This window comes from Anneissia japonica, unplaced genomic scaffold, assembly GCF_011630105.1.
Source record: "Anneissia japonica isolate Jap-2015-1 unplaced genomic scaffold, ASM1163010v1 scaffold557_len159069_cov99, whole genome shotgun sequence".
Taxonomy (NCBI): domain Eukaryota; kingdom Metazoa; phylum Echinodermata; class Crinoidea; order Comatulida; family Comatulidae; genus Anneissia; species Anneissia japonica.
Window position 1 is genome coordinate 31,873 of NW_022692409.1, and position 16,346 is coordinate 48,218.

At 34.4% G+C, this 16,346-nt stretch overlaps 2 protein-coding genes across 2 annotated transcripts in view; both read left to right on the plus strand.

Annotated features, from left to right (window-relative positions):
• The window catches only part of LOC117100296 (fibropellin-1-like), a 40,810-nt gene extending 27,121 nt beyond the window's left edge, over window positions 1–13,689 (plus strand). Inside the window, exons 13-24 of the mRNA XM_033239945.1 lie at window positions 100–224; window positions 354–506; window positions 4,368–4,499; window positions 5,036–5,149; window positions 5,536–5,649; window positions 6,715–6,828; window positions 7,300–7,413; window positions 7,916–8,029; window positions 9,255–9,365; window positions 9,817–10,065; window positions 10,566–10,677; window positions 11,216–13,689. Coding sequence (XP_033095836.1) covers window positions 100–224; window positions 354–506; window positions 4,368–4,499; window positions 5,036–5,149; window positions 5,536–5,649; window positions 6,715–6,828; window positions 7,300–7,413; window positions 7,916–8,029; window positions 9,255–9,365; window positions 9,817–10,065; window positions 10,566–10,677; window positions 11,216–11,513 — 1,750 coding nt within the window. The 3' untranslated portion in view covers window positions 11,514–13,689. The remainder of the gene's footprint in view (window positions 1–99; window positions 225–353; window positions 507–4,367; window positions 4,500–5,035; window positions 5,150–5,535; window positions 5,650–6,714; window positions 6,829–7,299; window positions 7,414–7,915; window positions 8,030–9,254; window positions 9,366–9,816; window positions 10,066–10,565; window positions 10,678–11,215) is intronic.
• Window positions 13,690–15,590: 1,901 nt separating this feature from the next.
• LOC117100297 (coagulation factor IX-like) overlaps window positions 15,591–16,346 on the plus strand; it is a 5,465-nt gene continuing 4,709 nt past the window's right edge. The window contains exon 1 of the mRNA XM_033239946.1: window positions 15,591–15,712. Within this exon, the coding sequence (XP_033095837.1) occupies window positions 15,646–15,712 (67 nt within the window). The 5' untranslated portion in view covers window positions 15,591–15,645. The remainder of the gene's footprint in view (window positions 15,713–16,346) is intronic.

A 16,346-nucleotide genomic window follows, 5' to 3' on the forward strand; every position in this document is an offset into this window, starting at 1 on the left:
CCAATATACTTTGTGGATAGGGCCTGTGTATTTTAGAGCTATTGTAACTTATGTATTAATGGGCTTAACAATATGACATATATCTTTAGGCTGCCCGAGCGGCTTGTGTGGTCGTCCAGCATGTATTGATTATTGTCCTATTTGCTACAATGGCGGCATTTGTTCAGCTGACACTTGCACATGCGTGTGTCCCCCTGGATTCATTGGAGACCAATGTGAAACAGGTAGGTTTGACTCGTCATTTATGCATTGTTTTTTAAGTTGATTAGTTCAAATATATTTTAAATAAATTAGAGTGAAACTGTATATTCTGATGGTTATTAATAAGAAAAGGTTTTTTTTTTATGTTGCAGCTTGCCCTGAACAAGATAACGCTTTCGGACTCACATGCAGTAAAACATGCAGTAGTGAACCGACTGGCAACTGTAGCGGAGTTAGATTTTGTTACCCTGACCCATTGGGATGTGTTTGTGCATCTGGCTGGATGGGTCCAAACTGTGACCAAAGTAAGATGTATTGGTATAATTATTAGACATAATTTTGGGGTTTTTTGGTGATACGCTTCCGAGCGTATCACCTTTGTTTTCGTTCAGATTTTTCTTTATTTATTTATTTCTTTTTTTATTCTTTCCCACCCTTTTTTGTTGGTCGATTTTCTCAAAAAACGGCACATGCTTGATCTTTGCTGCTAACGTAGCATATAGATCTACATCTGAAGTTGTGCACCTGACTTTGTGGATGACGTCACAGTTACGTGATGTCATCTACGCGCCATTTTGTGAAATTCTATCATTGACCATAACTTCTTTACTAACGGGTATTTTTCAATGAAACTTGACACAAGTATACTTCACATCAAGTGTCAACTTCCTGCACCATTACCGTCCGCGCATCCGCAGGAAAGTATGTGCGTACGCGTGCGTCAAAATTTTAAAATGCTCAAAATCACTTTTTGACTTAGATTAAAGCATGTTTTGGTCATTTTGAGCATTTCGTAATTTTTCGTCCTGCGCATGTACAGAAGCTGGAATTATCATTTTTTTTTTACATGTTTTAGGTTCCTGACACTGTATTCACAAATTTCCAATCTTTTTCGGTCATTTAGGGTCAATAGCAATGCTGTACGCGCGCAGAAAAGATACGAATCCATGTGCGCGTTTTTGTTGACTTAGAGCGGAAATAGGCCAAAATCATGCCTATTTTCAATCGGTTATAGCTCCCAATTTTTACTATATATTCTGAAAGCACATAAGTTGTAGATATGATTTTATAGGTCATAATGGCTGACAGTGGCTGCGCCAGGACCTGCCCGACGGAGGGTCTAAAGGCCCCTACGGGGCGGGCTAGTGGAGCGAATCGAGTCTCACTTGGCTGGGGGCCGCCCAGGGCCCCGGTGGGGGGTCCAGGGGGCGAAGCCACGGATATTTAATGAATTATGGCGAATTTTTATTACTTATTTGAGGCATCGAGTTACTATAATATGACTTCATGTAGGCTATGCTTTCTAATGTTGACATCAGCTTCCAAAACCAAAACATATTGAATAAAGCAAGAAACAAAGAGTATGCAATGTAACCATCTAATTTATTTTCAAATCCTCATTCTTGAAAGTGAAATTGTATATTTTGGAAATTTTTGCATGAAATCTGTCAACCACGTTGTCATGGTCAAGGTTGCTTCACCTATCACGATGTATTCCAACCATCATGAGGCTATCTAAATTAGCATTTGTAATAACAGAACGCAAATTATTTTTAATTAGTCTATTTGAATTATTATTATTATTATTATTATTATTGTTATTGTGGTTGTTGTTGTGATGAAAAGTTAACACAAACGATATGGTGGCTAAACGAATATTACATGTAAATATTTTTTTTTATTTGTTTGTTCCCCGACAAAATTTATCGTCTTCCCCGACGGGGGGGCTATGCTTCCCCGACGGGAGGGCTATAGCCCCCAGCCCCCTCTGGCGCCACCACTGATGGCTGATCGGACATTATGACCTCATCATATTGCCATCTGAATTCAACAAACTGGATATTATCGATTGCGCATTTGAGCGTATCTTCCTTATCTGTGTTTGATTTTCTCCAAACTTCGAGGAAGATTCTAACTGAGACAATTCTCTTTCATAAATGTCACAGCTTTTTACATTTTGATGACGTCATCATTTTTTACATAATTTTTTTTTCTGACCATTCATCTTTCTTTCCTCAAATCATTGAAATCGCCTATATCATCATAAATAATTGACATTTTTAAATCATATTCAATTGGCATAAAACTTCAAGTCAAGTATGAATGTAATGCGCGCAAATTTTCTGTGCACGCTTCATAACATGCGCGTACGCGTGCGTCGAAAATTTAAGTGCTCAAAATCATACATATTTTCAATCAGTTATAGCTCCTTAGAATGATCGGTAACACCCATTTTTTATTACATATTCTGAAAGCACATGAGTTGTAGATATGATTTTATAGATCATACTGGCTGATCAAAAATTGTGACGTCATCATTTTGCCATCTGAATTAAAAAAAACTTTTTCCTTTAATTTCTTCATTTATTAACATATTTATTTAAGCGTATCTTTCTTATTGTTAGTCAATTGATTCTCATCTTCCGAGCAAGTTATAGCTGAGACAATTCTCTTTCGGAATTATGTTCTTCATTTTCATTTTGATGATGTCATCATGGTCAAAATGAATGATTTTTGGACCTCTCCATCTTCAATTATTGAGAAATAATATATTGGACAGACCAACAGAGGGCGCAGACTGTATTTCGACGCTATCAGACTGATTATATGGTCCATATGAAGGGAAAATTCTTATCGTTACTACGAACGTGAGGTATCAAAATTGTGCGTAGATGACGTCACGCGTGACTGGCAACCTTAAAAATCTTGTTATGACTATTTCAGATGAAGCCAAATGTTCGTTGAAGTTGGCATGTGCGTAGCTCGCGGCAATTTTGAGATATCGTGCGAACAGAAATGGGGAGAAAGAAAGAAGAATAAGAAAAAGACTAGATTTGAACTCGTCACGAGTTAGGTGATCCGCCCGACTTGACCCAGAAGTGTGCTGAAAATGACTTGAAACGTGCTTTAAATTACTGCATCTAAAAGGTGATATTTAGAATAATGAAAACTTTAACGCACACGTACGCACACGGGAAGATGCGTGCGCAAACTATAATCAAATATGACTTTTTAAATACAGTAATTTAAAGCACATTTCAGGTCATTTTCAGTACACTTCTGGGGTCGATGTCCGGCGGATCACCTAACTCGTCCTTAGTGACGAAAACATAATAATATTCTTCATATATTGAAGACCCATGGCAGACGCAGGCTGGAATTGGGTCCTAACACAACATAAAATGGGTAAATGGGTATGCGTTTGACTCTAACGGCAACTTACGTCCACAAGATCAGGCATATTATCAATGAAAAAATTTGTATAAATCGGTTTCCTCAATATTCTTTTGATTACATGGTGGTTATTATGTGACACGCTACCAGCGGCGAAGATTTCTAATAGTTCAACTTTATTAACATTACTTAAACCCTCATTTTACATGTTCACTACATAACGAACCCAACAAACGGCAGCAGGGTGGATTACAACCCGAAAGACACAAGTGTACTACATATCAAGGTTCAACTTTGTGTGCAATGCCGTCCGCACGCGTCATGGCGTATGCACATTTTCACGCGCACAGCACTTTTTGAAATTGAAAATTAGGTTTTTTTGCATATCATGATTTCCTGACACTGAATTCACAGTTCCATTCTCTCTCAGCCATTAGTGCAAAAACAATGCCATATGGTACATGCGCATCAAATATACGAATTCGTACACTTTTGAGTCGACATACTGACATTGTATTAACAAATTTCCATGTCTTGTTAAATGCCTTTTTTTTATTCTGATACCAAAAGTCTCCTTCATGTTCAGTCATTAAAAAATCACCAAAATAACTATCATCAGTCCCAGCGTATCACCAAATTCGTCTATTATGAATTCCGAATCTAGTTTTATATATCTATTCTGTGGCATTATTTTATAAATTTTTTTTTTTTTGTTGTGTTGGCATTAAATGATTTATTGATTTTAATATGAATAAGCACCGTTACCGTATGAGCAGTTGTAACTTGGAGGGCTTACTATAATGTATTTACAGTCTCGCATTCAGCATTCAGTTGTAGAAATACGTTCAATTGAAAGAAAATGGAATGTAATATTCTATGAGATGTTTTGACAATGTGGAAAATGTAAGACTTCTATAAAGGCAAGTACCTTGTGTCAGAAAAATTTCAAATATCATAGACTGAATTTTTAATAGTTTTGTTGCTTATTTAAGTGTGCGAACCTGGCCAGTACGGACCAGACTGTGATCTTCAGTGCCATTGCAGTGATTACGATTGTAACTATTTTTATGGATGCGAGGTTGGATCTCAATGCACGGACGGATTCGTTGGCGACACTTGCAAAGGTTCGATCTGTTTTAAAGATGTAACGTTTTAACGAATATATTCAACTAACACTCACTGTCGATTAATATATAGCATAGTATAGTCTTCACATAAGAGTATATATGGGAACCTGGTGAAGAGTATATTGGGAACCTGGTGGGGTTACTTGCTCCTGCGCTGATTACCAGCAGCAACACTTAGCATGTGGACCCAATGAGCAGGGAAAGGAACTGCGCTTTATAACTGCAAGGAAGAGGCGCATTATAAATGCCCGTACCAGTACATACTCGTTTTGTTTTCTAAATAATCTTCCAATTTTTTTTGCAATTTCTTCATCTTTGACGTGGTAGGGAATCACATTCGTATTTCAGTCAGTTTGTATTGTAATTCAGTTTGTAGTCAGCTACAGTAGTTTTATCTTCATTTAAATGTAATTATTACACTTACATATGACTACTAATAAAACTTTTATACTATTTATCTTTGTATTTATAAAGTTAAATTAATTATACTTATATCTTAAATATCTAAAACTCGATTCCACTTGGTATGATAGATCCTGGTCCTGACGCTGTATGCACAGTTGGTGATTTTGGCGAAAGCTGTGAATTCCAATGTCAATGTGAATTCAGACAATCTTGCAACCGGACAACCGGAGAATGTATTGACTGTAAGCTTAACGATATGTCTGCATTGAACAATAATCTCATAGGCCAATACTGTATTTTTTACTATTTTAAGCAAGCAACTATAAGAAAATATAGGTTTCTAGGGGAAACATGCCACATTTTGGTTATACTTAAGTTAATAATAATGAACCAGTAGAATTAAATTTAAAGCTTGACAAAATGTACAATTTAACTGCTTTCTCATGATCTGTTGTTTGGAATTGTGATGCTAACTAATAACTAATGGTTTTTATTGGAAACAATTTTCTCAACAAGATTTGCCAATAATGAATGCCTGATACAGGCCAGGATTTTAAAATTTAAACTGAGCCAGTGAGCGAATGTGAACAAAAACCTGAAAACTCGCATTATTCTTAACTGTTATTAGTTCCCGCTAATATCACAACATGTGACCATGGTTTCTATGGTGAATTCTGTACACTGCAATGCCCATGCTCATTGACTCAACCATGTGATAGAAAAACAGGCGAATGTCTCGAAGGTAAGTTTCTTTGTAGCAATAAATTAAACAACAATCTACAGTTTGATTTGTAAAGCCATGGCACTCACTACATTGCACGCTGGTCGTACAACTGCCGCATGACGAATCCAACACTGCTCCTTGTTAGACCATGCGACGCCGTCTGCAGATCCTCATTAAAAACAATCTATTACGCGAGCGTCGTCGCGTTGCGTTCTTTATAAAATCACGTAGGCCCACGACTATCGGGTGCAGTTAGTGCCCGGCTTTAGATTGCTGATTTTTGACAGATATGATGTGTATAGAAAACAGTTTTCATTGATAGGCTGTGCCTGATGCGATATATTTACATCATTGCTTCTTTATTTGAGCGCTGTTTTAATCATTATTTAATTATATATATTTATATATATATATATATATATATATAAGAGAATGAACTTAGTGAAAAATGAAGTTATTACCACATGGCGAAGTTGTTTGTTGACAAATACATAATATTAGCTTGCCATTCTCAGGCATACAAACTTAATTTCTTTTTCACATCAGCCCCAACCATGTGTGGCCGTGGTGTTTGTAGAATTAAAAGTCAGCAGCATCCCCAACTAAGCATTTTTGGACCGCTTTATTTTGAGCAACTTAAAAAGGTTCCCCAGTCTGAAAAGAACGAATAATTCAAACTCTTGATTACCAAGGTTGACAAAACTATTAACATAAAAAGCGTCATTTTGCGAACCCATCACATATACTGTATGCCTATGGTAATCAGCCAATGTGTCTATCCTAAAATAATTGATTAGTTGCTCTACTATAGAGGAAATAAATATAGACAATTTCTTCATCCATGCAATCATCATGTACGAGGAGAGGGAAAATATAATAAACACCGGACGTAAACTCTTATAATTCTAAAACAAGATGAAATAATTATTACACATAGATGTACATTTATTAGCCTGAGTTATGAGGCTGATCTTGTATATTTTTGTTGTATGTTTACAATAATAAAAATAAGTCTCAACTTGACTTAGAGTTATTGTGTAATTACTTTTTAGCAATAATATAGTATATGTTTTATGTTTATAGACATCAATGAATGTGCAAGCACCCCATGTCAAAACGGAGGCCTCTGCAGTGATCGAGTGAATTTCTATTTTTGTACCTGCATTGCCGGATTTACTGGTAGTCACTGTGAAATTAGTAAGTTAACTCTCTGTACCACATTTTTTTTTTTATTCCGATGTCATGTGCATCAGAAGTAATAATCTACTGAGGATTAATTAAGATAACATGTCAGGTAGGGCAAAACATCAATCCTATTACCTCATCTTATTTTCTATTTCATGAACATTGTATAACTAAATTGTTCCACTGTTTTTTAAGAGATTTAACCTTTTGAGCAAGAAAGCTTCTTTAAAATTCTTGTTTTAACTTATAAAGCCATTCTCTGTGTGAAATTAGGTTACATAACGATAAAATACAATTCTAAAACAAGATGAAATAATTATTACACATAAATGTACATTATATTCATAAGTAGTATGTAAACGTAACTGAGTTTGAGGCTAATCTTCTATTTTTTGTTCTTTGTTTTACAATAATGAAAATAAGTTGTCAATTTAATAGTTATAGTTTAAATCCTTTTTAGCAATAATATGGTATTTGTTCTAGACATCAATGAATGTGCAAGCGCCCCTTGTCAAAATGGAGGAATCTGCATTGATCGAGTGAATTTCTATCTTTGTACCTGCATTGCTGGATTTAATGGTAGTCACTGTGAAACTAGTAAGTTAACTCTCTGTACCACGTCTTCTATTCAGATGGCGTCAGAAGTAATATAATAATAATGTATTTGGCATAATTACAATAAGACGTCAGGTAAGGCAAAACATTAATCTTATTACCCCCTCTTTCTATTTCATGAACATTGTAACTAAATTGCTCCACTATTTTTTGAAGAGGTTTAAACTTTTAAACAAGAAATCTTCTTTAAGATTGATTTAACTTACAGTATATTACTCCACTATCATGCAATAATGTTATATGTGTTTGCAATGCAAACAAATTAAATCAAAACAAAATTACAAAACAATATTTTGAAGGTAATTGAAAAGAATATTCTTAGTGTAAACAGTGTTTTTGATCATTTTGGAAATTAGTGAACCAACAATTTTTTTTATATGGTTATTTTTAACGGTTGGAATTTTCTATTTCAGAAGGAAGTAAAAGTAAATGTGCCTGTTTGAATGGAAGTTTATTTTTTAACTCATGTGATTGTGTTTTTCAGATATTAATAAGTGTTCCAGTGATCCATGTCTGAATGGGGGCTTATGTAGTGGTGGTGTGGATGGGTATGTCTGCTTATGTCCTAATGGATATAATGGGATTCACTGTGAAATAAGTAAGTTCTACTTTTGCAAACTAGCCATTGATAGGTGTGTCTACACTGTGTACTTTATTCAACAGCAATATTTTTATTTCTTTTAATATGTAACTTATATGAGAACAAATAAACATGAATTAAATAATAGTTAATTTTTTGAATTTTTTTTTTTTTTGAGTTTTTGAGTAATTTTGTTGGGTTTCAACTTGTTTTGATAATTTGTGCATTTTTTTAAACTTTATATCAGGATGTTTCATGCAGGTCCTTGCTTTGATAAAATTGATTAAACTTACGATGGTGCAATTATATGAACCTGTAGTTAAAATCAAAACCTTGCCAAGCTAATGGGCTGTTAGAAGTAATTGTAAGTAATACCCTCGAGTCTCTGAAAGAGAGTTGTGGGTATTGCAATAGTGTGCGTCTGTGTGTGTGTGTGTTTTTTATATGTCTCTTACTCTCTCTCTGTCCTTCCTGGTGCGTAACGTAAAGCCTAATAGATAGACTGATTTACTTCAGATTTTCACACATTTCCACTGTTACATAATCTGGGACCTCCTTAAATTTGGTGCTGATCAGAAGTAAAATGCAGATTTTAAAATGATATTTTGGCCACAACAGCCGACAGAGCCAACTCAGCAGTTCGTTTGGCTGGATCGTTTTTGCCTCTCGCATAATCACTATTGTTGGACTTGTTTATTCAGCTCATTTTCATATTGTAGCATTTTTTATATATTTTATAAGTCATTGTCTAAGCATTCTCATTCCTGAAGATGACCCATTAAAGGTCGAAACGTCGAATCATGGCCTAGTCCCTTTCTTTTTTTCGTCGCACTCTCAAAAAGTGTCCCCGTCTTCTCAATAGCGATGTTTTAATAATAGGGGTTGGCAGTCATAGTGTTGGAAGCTATATTTTCCCTCGTTTCATGTAGAAGTGTCCACTTAACAGGGGTGTCCCGAAGGAGGGTTTCTACTATAAGAGTTATGCATGCTACATTGTCCTGCATTTTGTAACTAACAGTACATAACAAAATTAACATACCTCTAATGTTATTCACTTGCTTTTTATCTTGTTTTACTATTCAGCAAAGATGATATTCAGCAAAGAAAATATTAAATATAAGTAGTACCAGTAAATGACTGATTAATTACCAAGTTTAGTACCCAATTGATGATTCTGTATAATTACAATACTCAATTTATAAAATTTCTTCTGAGAAATCAATTAACAATATCAAAATTATAGATTATATGTGTGACAATACATCATGTCAAAATGGAGGATTTTGTGTTGATAACATCAACAGCTATACCTGTACATGTGCTGCGGGATATTTTGGAACATATTGTGAATTTGGTAAGATGATTAGTGTTCATATTTTACTACTGTGTATATTGGTTATTTAGACATCATTTAGGATGTATCTTTTATGTTTTTGATTTAGTATATACTTTACACTGAAATATTCGGAGTCATTATATCACTTAGACTAAGAACTACTGTATGAATGCCACTAACATTATCATTAAACTGTTGCATACAACGAATTTTGTTTTCAGACCATTGTGACAATTTTGGATATCAATGTTAGTCGGCCAAGGTTTGTTTCTCTCTATCCGCCACTCATTCCACCAGAAATAACCGTCCACATAAAAATCATGGTTAAGGTGTCAAATTAGTCAATTGAAGTTTAACATTTCTCTTTTCAAGTTGTTTAGTATTTTAAGCGCAATAAAAATGGACTGTATAGGAGTCTTACTATTTTTTGCATGATCATAATTATATAGTCTCTCTCTCTCTCTTGCAGATAATGAGGCGCCAATAATCACATTTTGCCCAATAGATGCAGAATTTTTCACAGACAAGACAAGCAATACCGCTGCTGCAGTCTGGAATCCTCCTGCCGCAACAGATAACTCCGGTGTGCCTCCATATATTACAACAAGTATTAAGCAAAATGATTTCTTGGCAATTGGAAACCACCTTGTATCAGTCATTGCAACGGACGGTTCAGGAAACACCAACACCTCCTGTTCTTTCAACATAAAGGTCATAGGTAATGAATCACTTTAAACATTTTTTAAATGCATTACGTAATTCATCTGTTCGTGGTCACAAATTGTCATTTGATGATTCACATCTTCAAACAATTCTGGCTTAAATGATATGTTTACTTATACTCATTGTTGTTGATTTTTGTTGTTCAAACTTATGCATTGTAGAACCAAGCCATATAAGAATTGAGACATATAATGTAAAGTATTTTGATTTTTTGTATAAATTTCTTTTTGGAACAATTTCTAGCACTCTTCTGAATCAGCGTGTTTTAAGCCTACACATTCCAGCGGCATAGCAACCACTTCGTCAACTTTATTGTTTGAAATTCCCTAATTATTATACATAAATAACGTTGCATGTAAAATCAGAAAACTTTACAACATGTGCTTGTTCACTTTTTTTTTTATGTTTAGCGTGTGTGTGCTGATAAGTTGACAAGCATGAGGACAATGTTTCAATACCTTGTTAAGATTTTTTTTAAATTTATACTTTTTACAGGTAATACAGGTAGTATTAATGCTTCATCATCAGTAACTGATTACCTGATAGCAGTGTACATTCTCTGTGTCTTCATTCTGTTGATGTCTCCAATATTTGTCTTCTTTTGCAGGTAGGCCTTATTTTGTAATAATAATATTTAACAGTTACAATAGGCTTTATTAACTTAAATAATTAGTTATTGTTGCTAATATGTTTTTATAATGCTCATAAGATCAATTAGATGTAGCACTCTGTGACTAAAATTAGATAATAGTTATTCACAAGATTTGCTGATTATGTATTTTGAACTTCATCTGGTGACACACCTCACTAACAAGGCTTGGCTCATCCTCATACAGTATTAGCATTATATACTTGAGTGTTACTCTAAGTTTTACTTTGTCGTCTATAACCAATCCATTTGTATAGAAGTTGAACAACCAAAGATGCCATGTAAAATAAAAGACATCAATATTCACTCCTTCATTCTGAGCATTTATGAAGACAAGATGTGATGATCCCTGTAGAGATACTTTTTTTGATCATGATATATGTAAGGTGAACCGTGTTTTGGGAATGCTATATTAGTTATAATATGTAAAATTGTAAACAGAATCTGCTGGAGTAAAACAAACTAAGCTCTGTTGATTTGTTTTTCTTTAATTTAGATCATATTTCGTTAAAAGAAAAACGGAACCACTAACAGACATAAGTAATTATATGACAACAATAAATGTACCACACTATCGGCCAACTACTAGCAATAGTGATACTGCTGTAGCACAATCTACCGGTATGGACTTACTCATGCTTGATAATACGCATCACCTTTATGATGAAATTCCAAATGCTAATACGGAATATGAAGTATATCTACCATCCATTGATGTTGCACCACAATCTATGGAAACACAGTTAGGAAATAATGGAGCGTATGAACATCATTCATCTTTACACACCAATTAAGTAGATTCACTTGCTAAATAGAAGTTGTAGAATTCATTTTTGTTTCTAGCCGTAATTATTGTGTAATGGAGTGTATCTGGTGGTATTTGAATCTGTTCAACCATGAAACCTCCGTGGTTTAATGGTTATGATGGTCGCCTTGACAGCGAGAGGTCGCAGGTTCGAGTCCCGCCAGAGGCATTTCATTACACAATTTCAAAGAAATGTAAATACATTGTACAAACAATGGACGTGATAGTACATCATGTAGCATAGCTCTCAATGTCCTATAAATAAATACATTGTGTAATAAAATGCCTCCGACGAAATTTGAACCTGCGACTTCTCGCTGTCAATGAAAGCATCATAACCATTCAACCACAGAGGCTTCATGGTTGAACAGATTTGAACAACTGTCAAGTACATTTCATTACATAATAGTGTGCATTGAGAAGGCATTAAACCAGATAAATCCTAAGGTACGGCTGGAAATAAATAGTAACGTATAATGAGTGGACGGACCTATTTGACAAAATTGAAATGGCCCTACTTGACTTTTTAAGTATTCTGTTTTATTGCTGAAAATAAAAGATTATTATATTGTATAGAATTGTAAGTGCATTGGCTAAGGTAGATCATAGTAATTAATTCTTTTATTATAAATGTACAATTATGAAATATGTGGCAATACATAAACATTTAATTTTTCTCTTCTTGTTAGGATATCATATAGAGTTATCTTCACTGGAGTTGAGTCTTGTCTTCGAACGGCCCATACCCATCAGTATCAGTAGTAGTGTCTTCGGACTATTATTACTATAATTTTTTTTTGTATTTGTTGGACTACTCACCTTATGTCTTTCCCAATCGATCAGTTTGCCGATGCCAGTGCCCTGTCGTGCACTGTTGGTCGTCGGTCTTGGACGTTACTCGTTTCCAAAAATACATCGATAATTGTGTATGTTGGTGCAACAATAATGACTTGGTGCAACAATAATGACTTGCATCTAATCTCTTCTAAGTATAAAATTATTCATTTATCTAGGGGCTCCCGAGCAGACATTTCTCCATTCATCTACACCATTTCAAATACCTAGATCCCATTTGTTCCAAAAGCAAAATGCCTTAGAGCCACAATTTTCTGCAACTTCAACGTTTAGATCTCATAATAAAAATGTGTGCCGAGAGCCTCTAAATGCCTAAATTTTGTCTCAAGACATCGATGGGCTAATGTGTACCATCTTTATCCTCTTGTTTTTAAAAAGCTTTCCGAAGCCTTGTTTTCGATTCCGGTTTTTTTTTTTAAGAGTGGGGGGATTTTCTGTTGGCATGACAACTCCTTTATTAACCCCGTGATTAATTATCCTAAATTATATGAGTGCCCATTTGAACAACCTCTTTATTTAGATTCTGTTATGTTAAGCAGCCGGGCCCAAGAACTCTCTTCGTGACAGCCTGAGCAGCTTATATATTAAGATAAAAAATGTTTTAAAAAAATAATAACAGCCTGTTTTAACGACTAAAACTATATGAGATGAACTTTTTTTCCCTTTTTTTTTGACATTGATATTTAATGGTGTACTTATTTTTGATATTTTATATTGTAATAGATAGTATGTTAAGTGTTGGACCCTCGGCCCATGATTTCCTTTTAGACCGTGGTTTGTTGAATCTGTAATAAATAAATTTCATGTGTTTCCTGAAGAAGAGCGCAAGCTCAAATAAAGTGACTGTGTTTTGTTACATTCAAGCCTTTGAATATTTCTTCCGTTAAGTATATAAATATAATTTATTCGGAATAAACAATAATAATACACGACAAAGTTAAAGGTCTGTGGACCAAGAACAGATTAATTAAACTAAATGAATAGTCTGATACTAGTAATCTAAGTTTTTTACTTAAACTGGTGATAGCTAGTTCCAAGTATCCATTTTATTTTTCTCTACATATTTTGACAGAGATGCAAAGTTGTTATCGATCAAAATCAAGGGAGATTGAAATGACATATGGAAAAAAACAGTGGATTTGTCTCTGATGGATTTTGTTATTATGAACTGGAGGCAAAATTTAGTACAGGTTTCTCTTATAATAGATATACAAAGTACCCATTCTTCGTACCAAAAGGATTATTCTTCGTATCTTTATATAAGCCAAGAACCTGTGAATAAAAGCTTACGTATACAACATCAGTGTGAACTTTGCGACGTTTATTTTATTTATACGTTTTTGTTTATTTTCAATCTTTCGATAAAAGAAAGAATGAACAGGGGTGCCGAGGAAAAGCAAAAGTAAAAAAAAATTAACTGAAAAACCAAAACCCTGCTAACAAAGACAACGCAACACAAAACCGTTTAAATAAGAATAAAAGGGAACAAATTTAACTAAATAAAACCTGCATGGATCGTCATACAAGGAAAATTAAACCAATCTCTGAGCAATAAATTGGCAAAAAAATAAATACATAAAAAATATATAATTGTTATAATCGTGTACATTCTTAAAAAATAAAATTTAAAAATTCATTAATAAAAATGATATACTTATATTATTGTAAATTAAAATTATTATATTATAAATATTTATGTACAATTGTCATTTACGAAATGTAGTATTCACGAATCTTCATTATATCAATTGTAATGTACAATCATGAGAATAAAGGTAAAACATATGTACAATCGTCAAATAGAATAGCAATACAAAATATAGTCGTCATTACATAGCAAAACGAGGGAATATTTGATCGTAAATATAAAAACAGAATAAATAGCCTACATTAATACAATAAAAGTAAAATAAAGAAAAGTCTAAAAAACGATATTTTTACAAAAAAATAAAAATTTGGTCCAAAAAATACCTATATAAAAATATTAAACATCAGTAAAATTTTTCTTTAAACTCTGTTACTTATAAATGGCTCTTCAATAAGATTACCGTACTCGCGCGAATAAGCGCCCGGGCGCTTAAAATATTTTTTGCACTTTTTGAGGGGCACTTATTCAAACGGTGTGCTTAATCGAACGGGGCGCTTATAAAAACAGGGTGGAAATTGAGGGAGCGCTTATGGTCATAGATGAAAATCGAGTGGTTCTTATGAGAACTTATTAAATTCAAGAGGCACATTTTGAATGAAAAACGATTACCGTATATAAGGACATCAGGAAACCGCAAATTACGAATGGTGATGCGGCGGAAAAGATACCGGTAGGCCTAATCGTCCAGAGAGCATGGCTTGTCACGACAAGAATGTTGTGAGTACAGTATTAGGCCTACATAACAGCAGAATAGCAGATGAAATTAGTGGTGGTGGTATAGCTTGTTGGCCATATTCGGCCGATTGAGATTAGCAGAATGGCACGATCATTGAAGGTTTTCTTGAAAACTCAGATGAGAATGTGTTAAAGGCGCAAATTATCGGAAAAGGAGTAGAACAAGGCTATAGACAAATGTAAGAAGATGAAAGTTGGAAATATATACTGTCTGTCTATGGAGCTCTCATCTGTCCAAAATAAATATCCTCATTTTGATGTTGACTACAGGAGAATGTGATTCCACTCCACACTTCAAATCGTGCCAACATCCACAGTCCCAGGATTGATTGGAATATTGAGGGGGCGCTTATTCAAACGGGACACTTATTCGCGCGAGTACGGTACTTCTAATCGCAACATCAAGTTGAGAAAAAGCTTTCGGAAATCTTACTACCCCTGAATATTTAAACGCATCAGTAAGGGCCCTGGCATGATGGAATGCAAGAATTGAATGAATACTAGTCATATCCTTTTATAAATAATTGTTGGAGGGTAAACCTAAACAAAATTAGCATTAGGAACTAAATATCTGTGGGATAATCAATAGAAAGCTTCAGTGACATTGGGAGACATATCTTGTAGAGATAATAGTTATTGAAAAGACCGGTTTGCATGAACAAATAGTAATAATAATAATAAATGAAAACTTCTATAGCGCCGGTGTCCTCCACCCAAATCGGCGCTCATGGCGCTTTGTGCATTAATAAGCGGAGAAAACATCCATAAATATTAATGTTTTCAAGTTATTTATTAAACTGTTCAGAAGAGCATTTAACTGTAAAGTGCTATTTCAGTGTGCATTGCCCTTCGTAGGCCTACTGCTGGAAATTAGTTAGCAGAAATGAAACTTTTGGTCAGTTCTCAGCTGCTCATCGCCGTTCTCTTTTGGCAGGCTGAGGCTCAGTCGGGTAAGTATATGCGAATCATGGTGTCACAGTCAATAACATATTATACTAGCCTATGTACTGCAGATTCTCCACCGCTCAATTTTTTATTTATACCCTAGTGATGCTAAATCAGTAGAGAAACATTAGTCCCCGGAAAATGGTCACAGGGGCCCTGTGAATAACGTCCTCCTTTGCGGAGGAAATAACGATTGTTAACCATATTATCAATGGCTTAGATTTAACATCTATCAATTGAGCTACTGCAAGAAACAATGTTATTACTTTTTGTTATTCAATTATCTTAATTTAATAATTAATTTATAATACGATGATGTATGGACATTATGATAAATAGGCCTATGCTAATAAAGATATAGTTTTCAAATGTCCCTTCCCTCCCCCACCCCCACAAACAAAATGACTATCATTGATGGCTCTAAACATAGAGGAAATAAATCAGAAATTTATTTCCTCATTACTCTACCGAGAGACCAGGCTTAATATTTCCAAAATAGGTGATCCCATTAATAATGGATTCATGTGTCTTCACGGTTGGATGCAGGTCTGTTAATGCAAACCTTATTCGGCATATATATATATATATAAATGAGATGTTCCAGATCATCTATGACGTAGAGTGCTCGATATCTCAGAT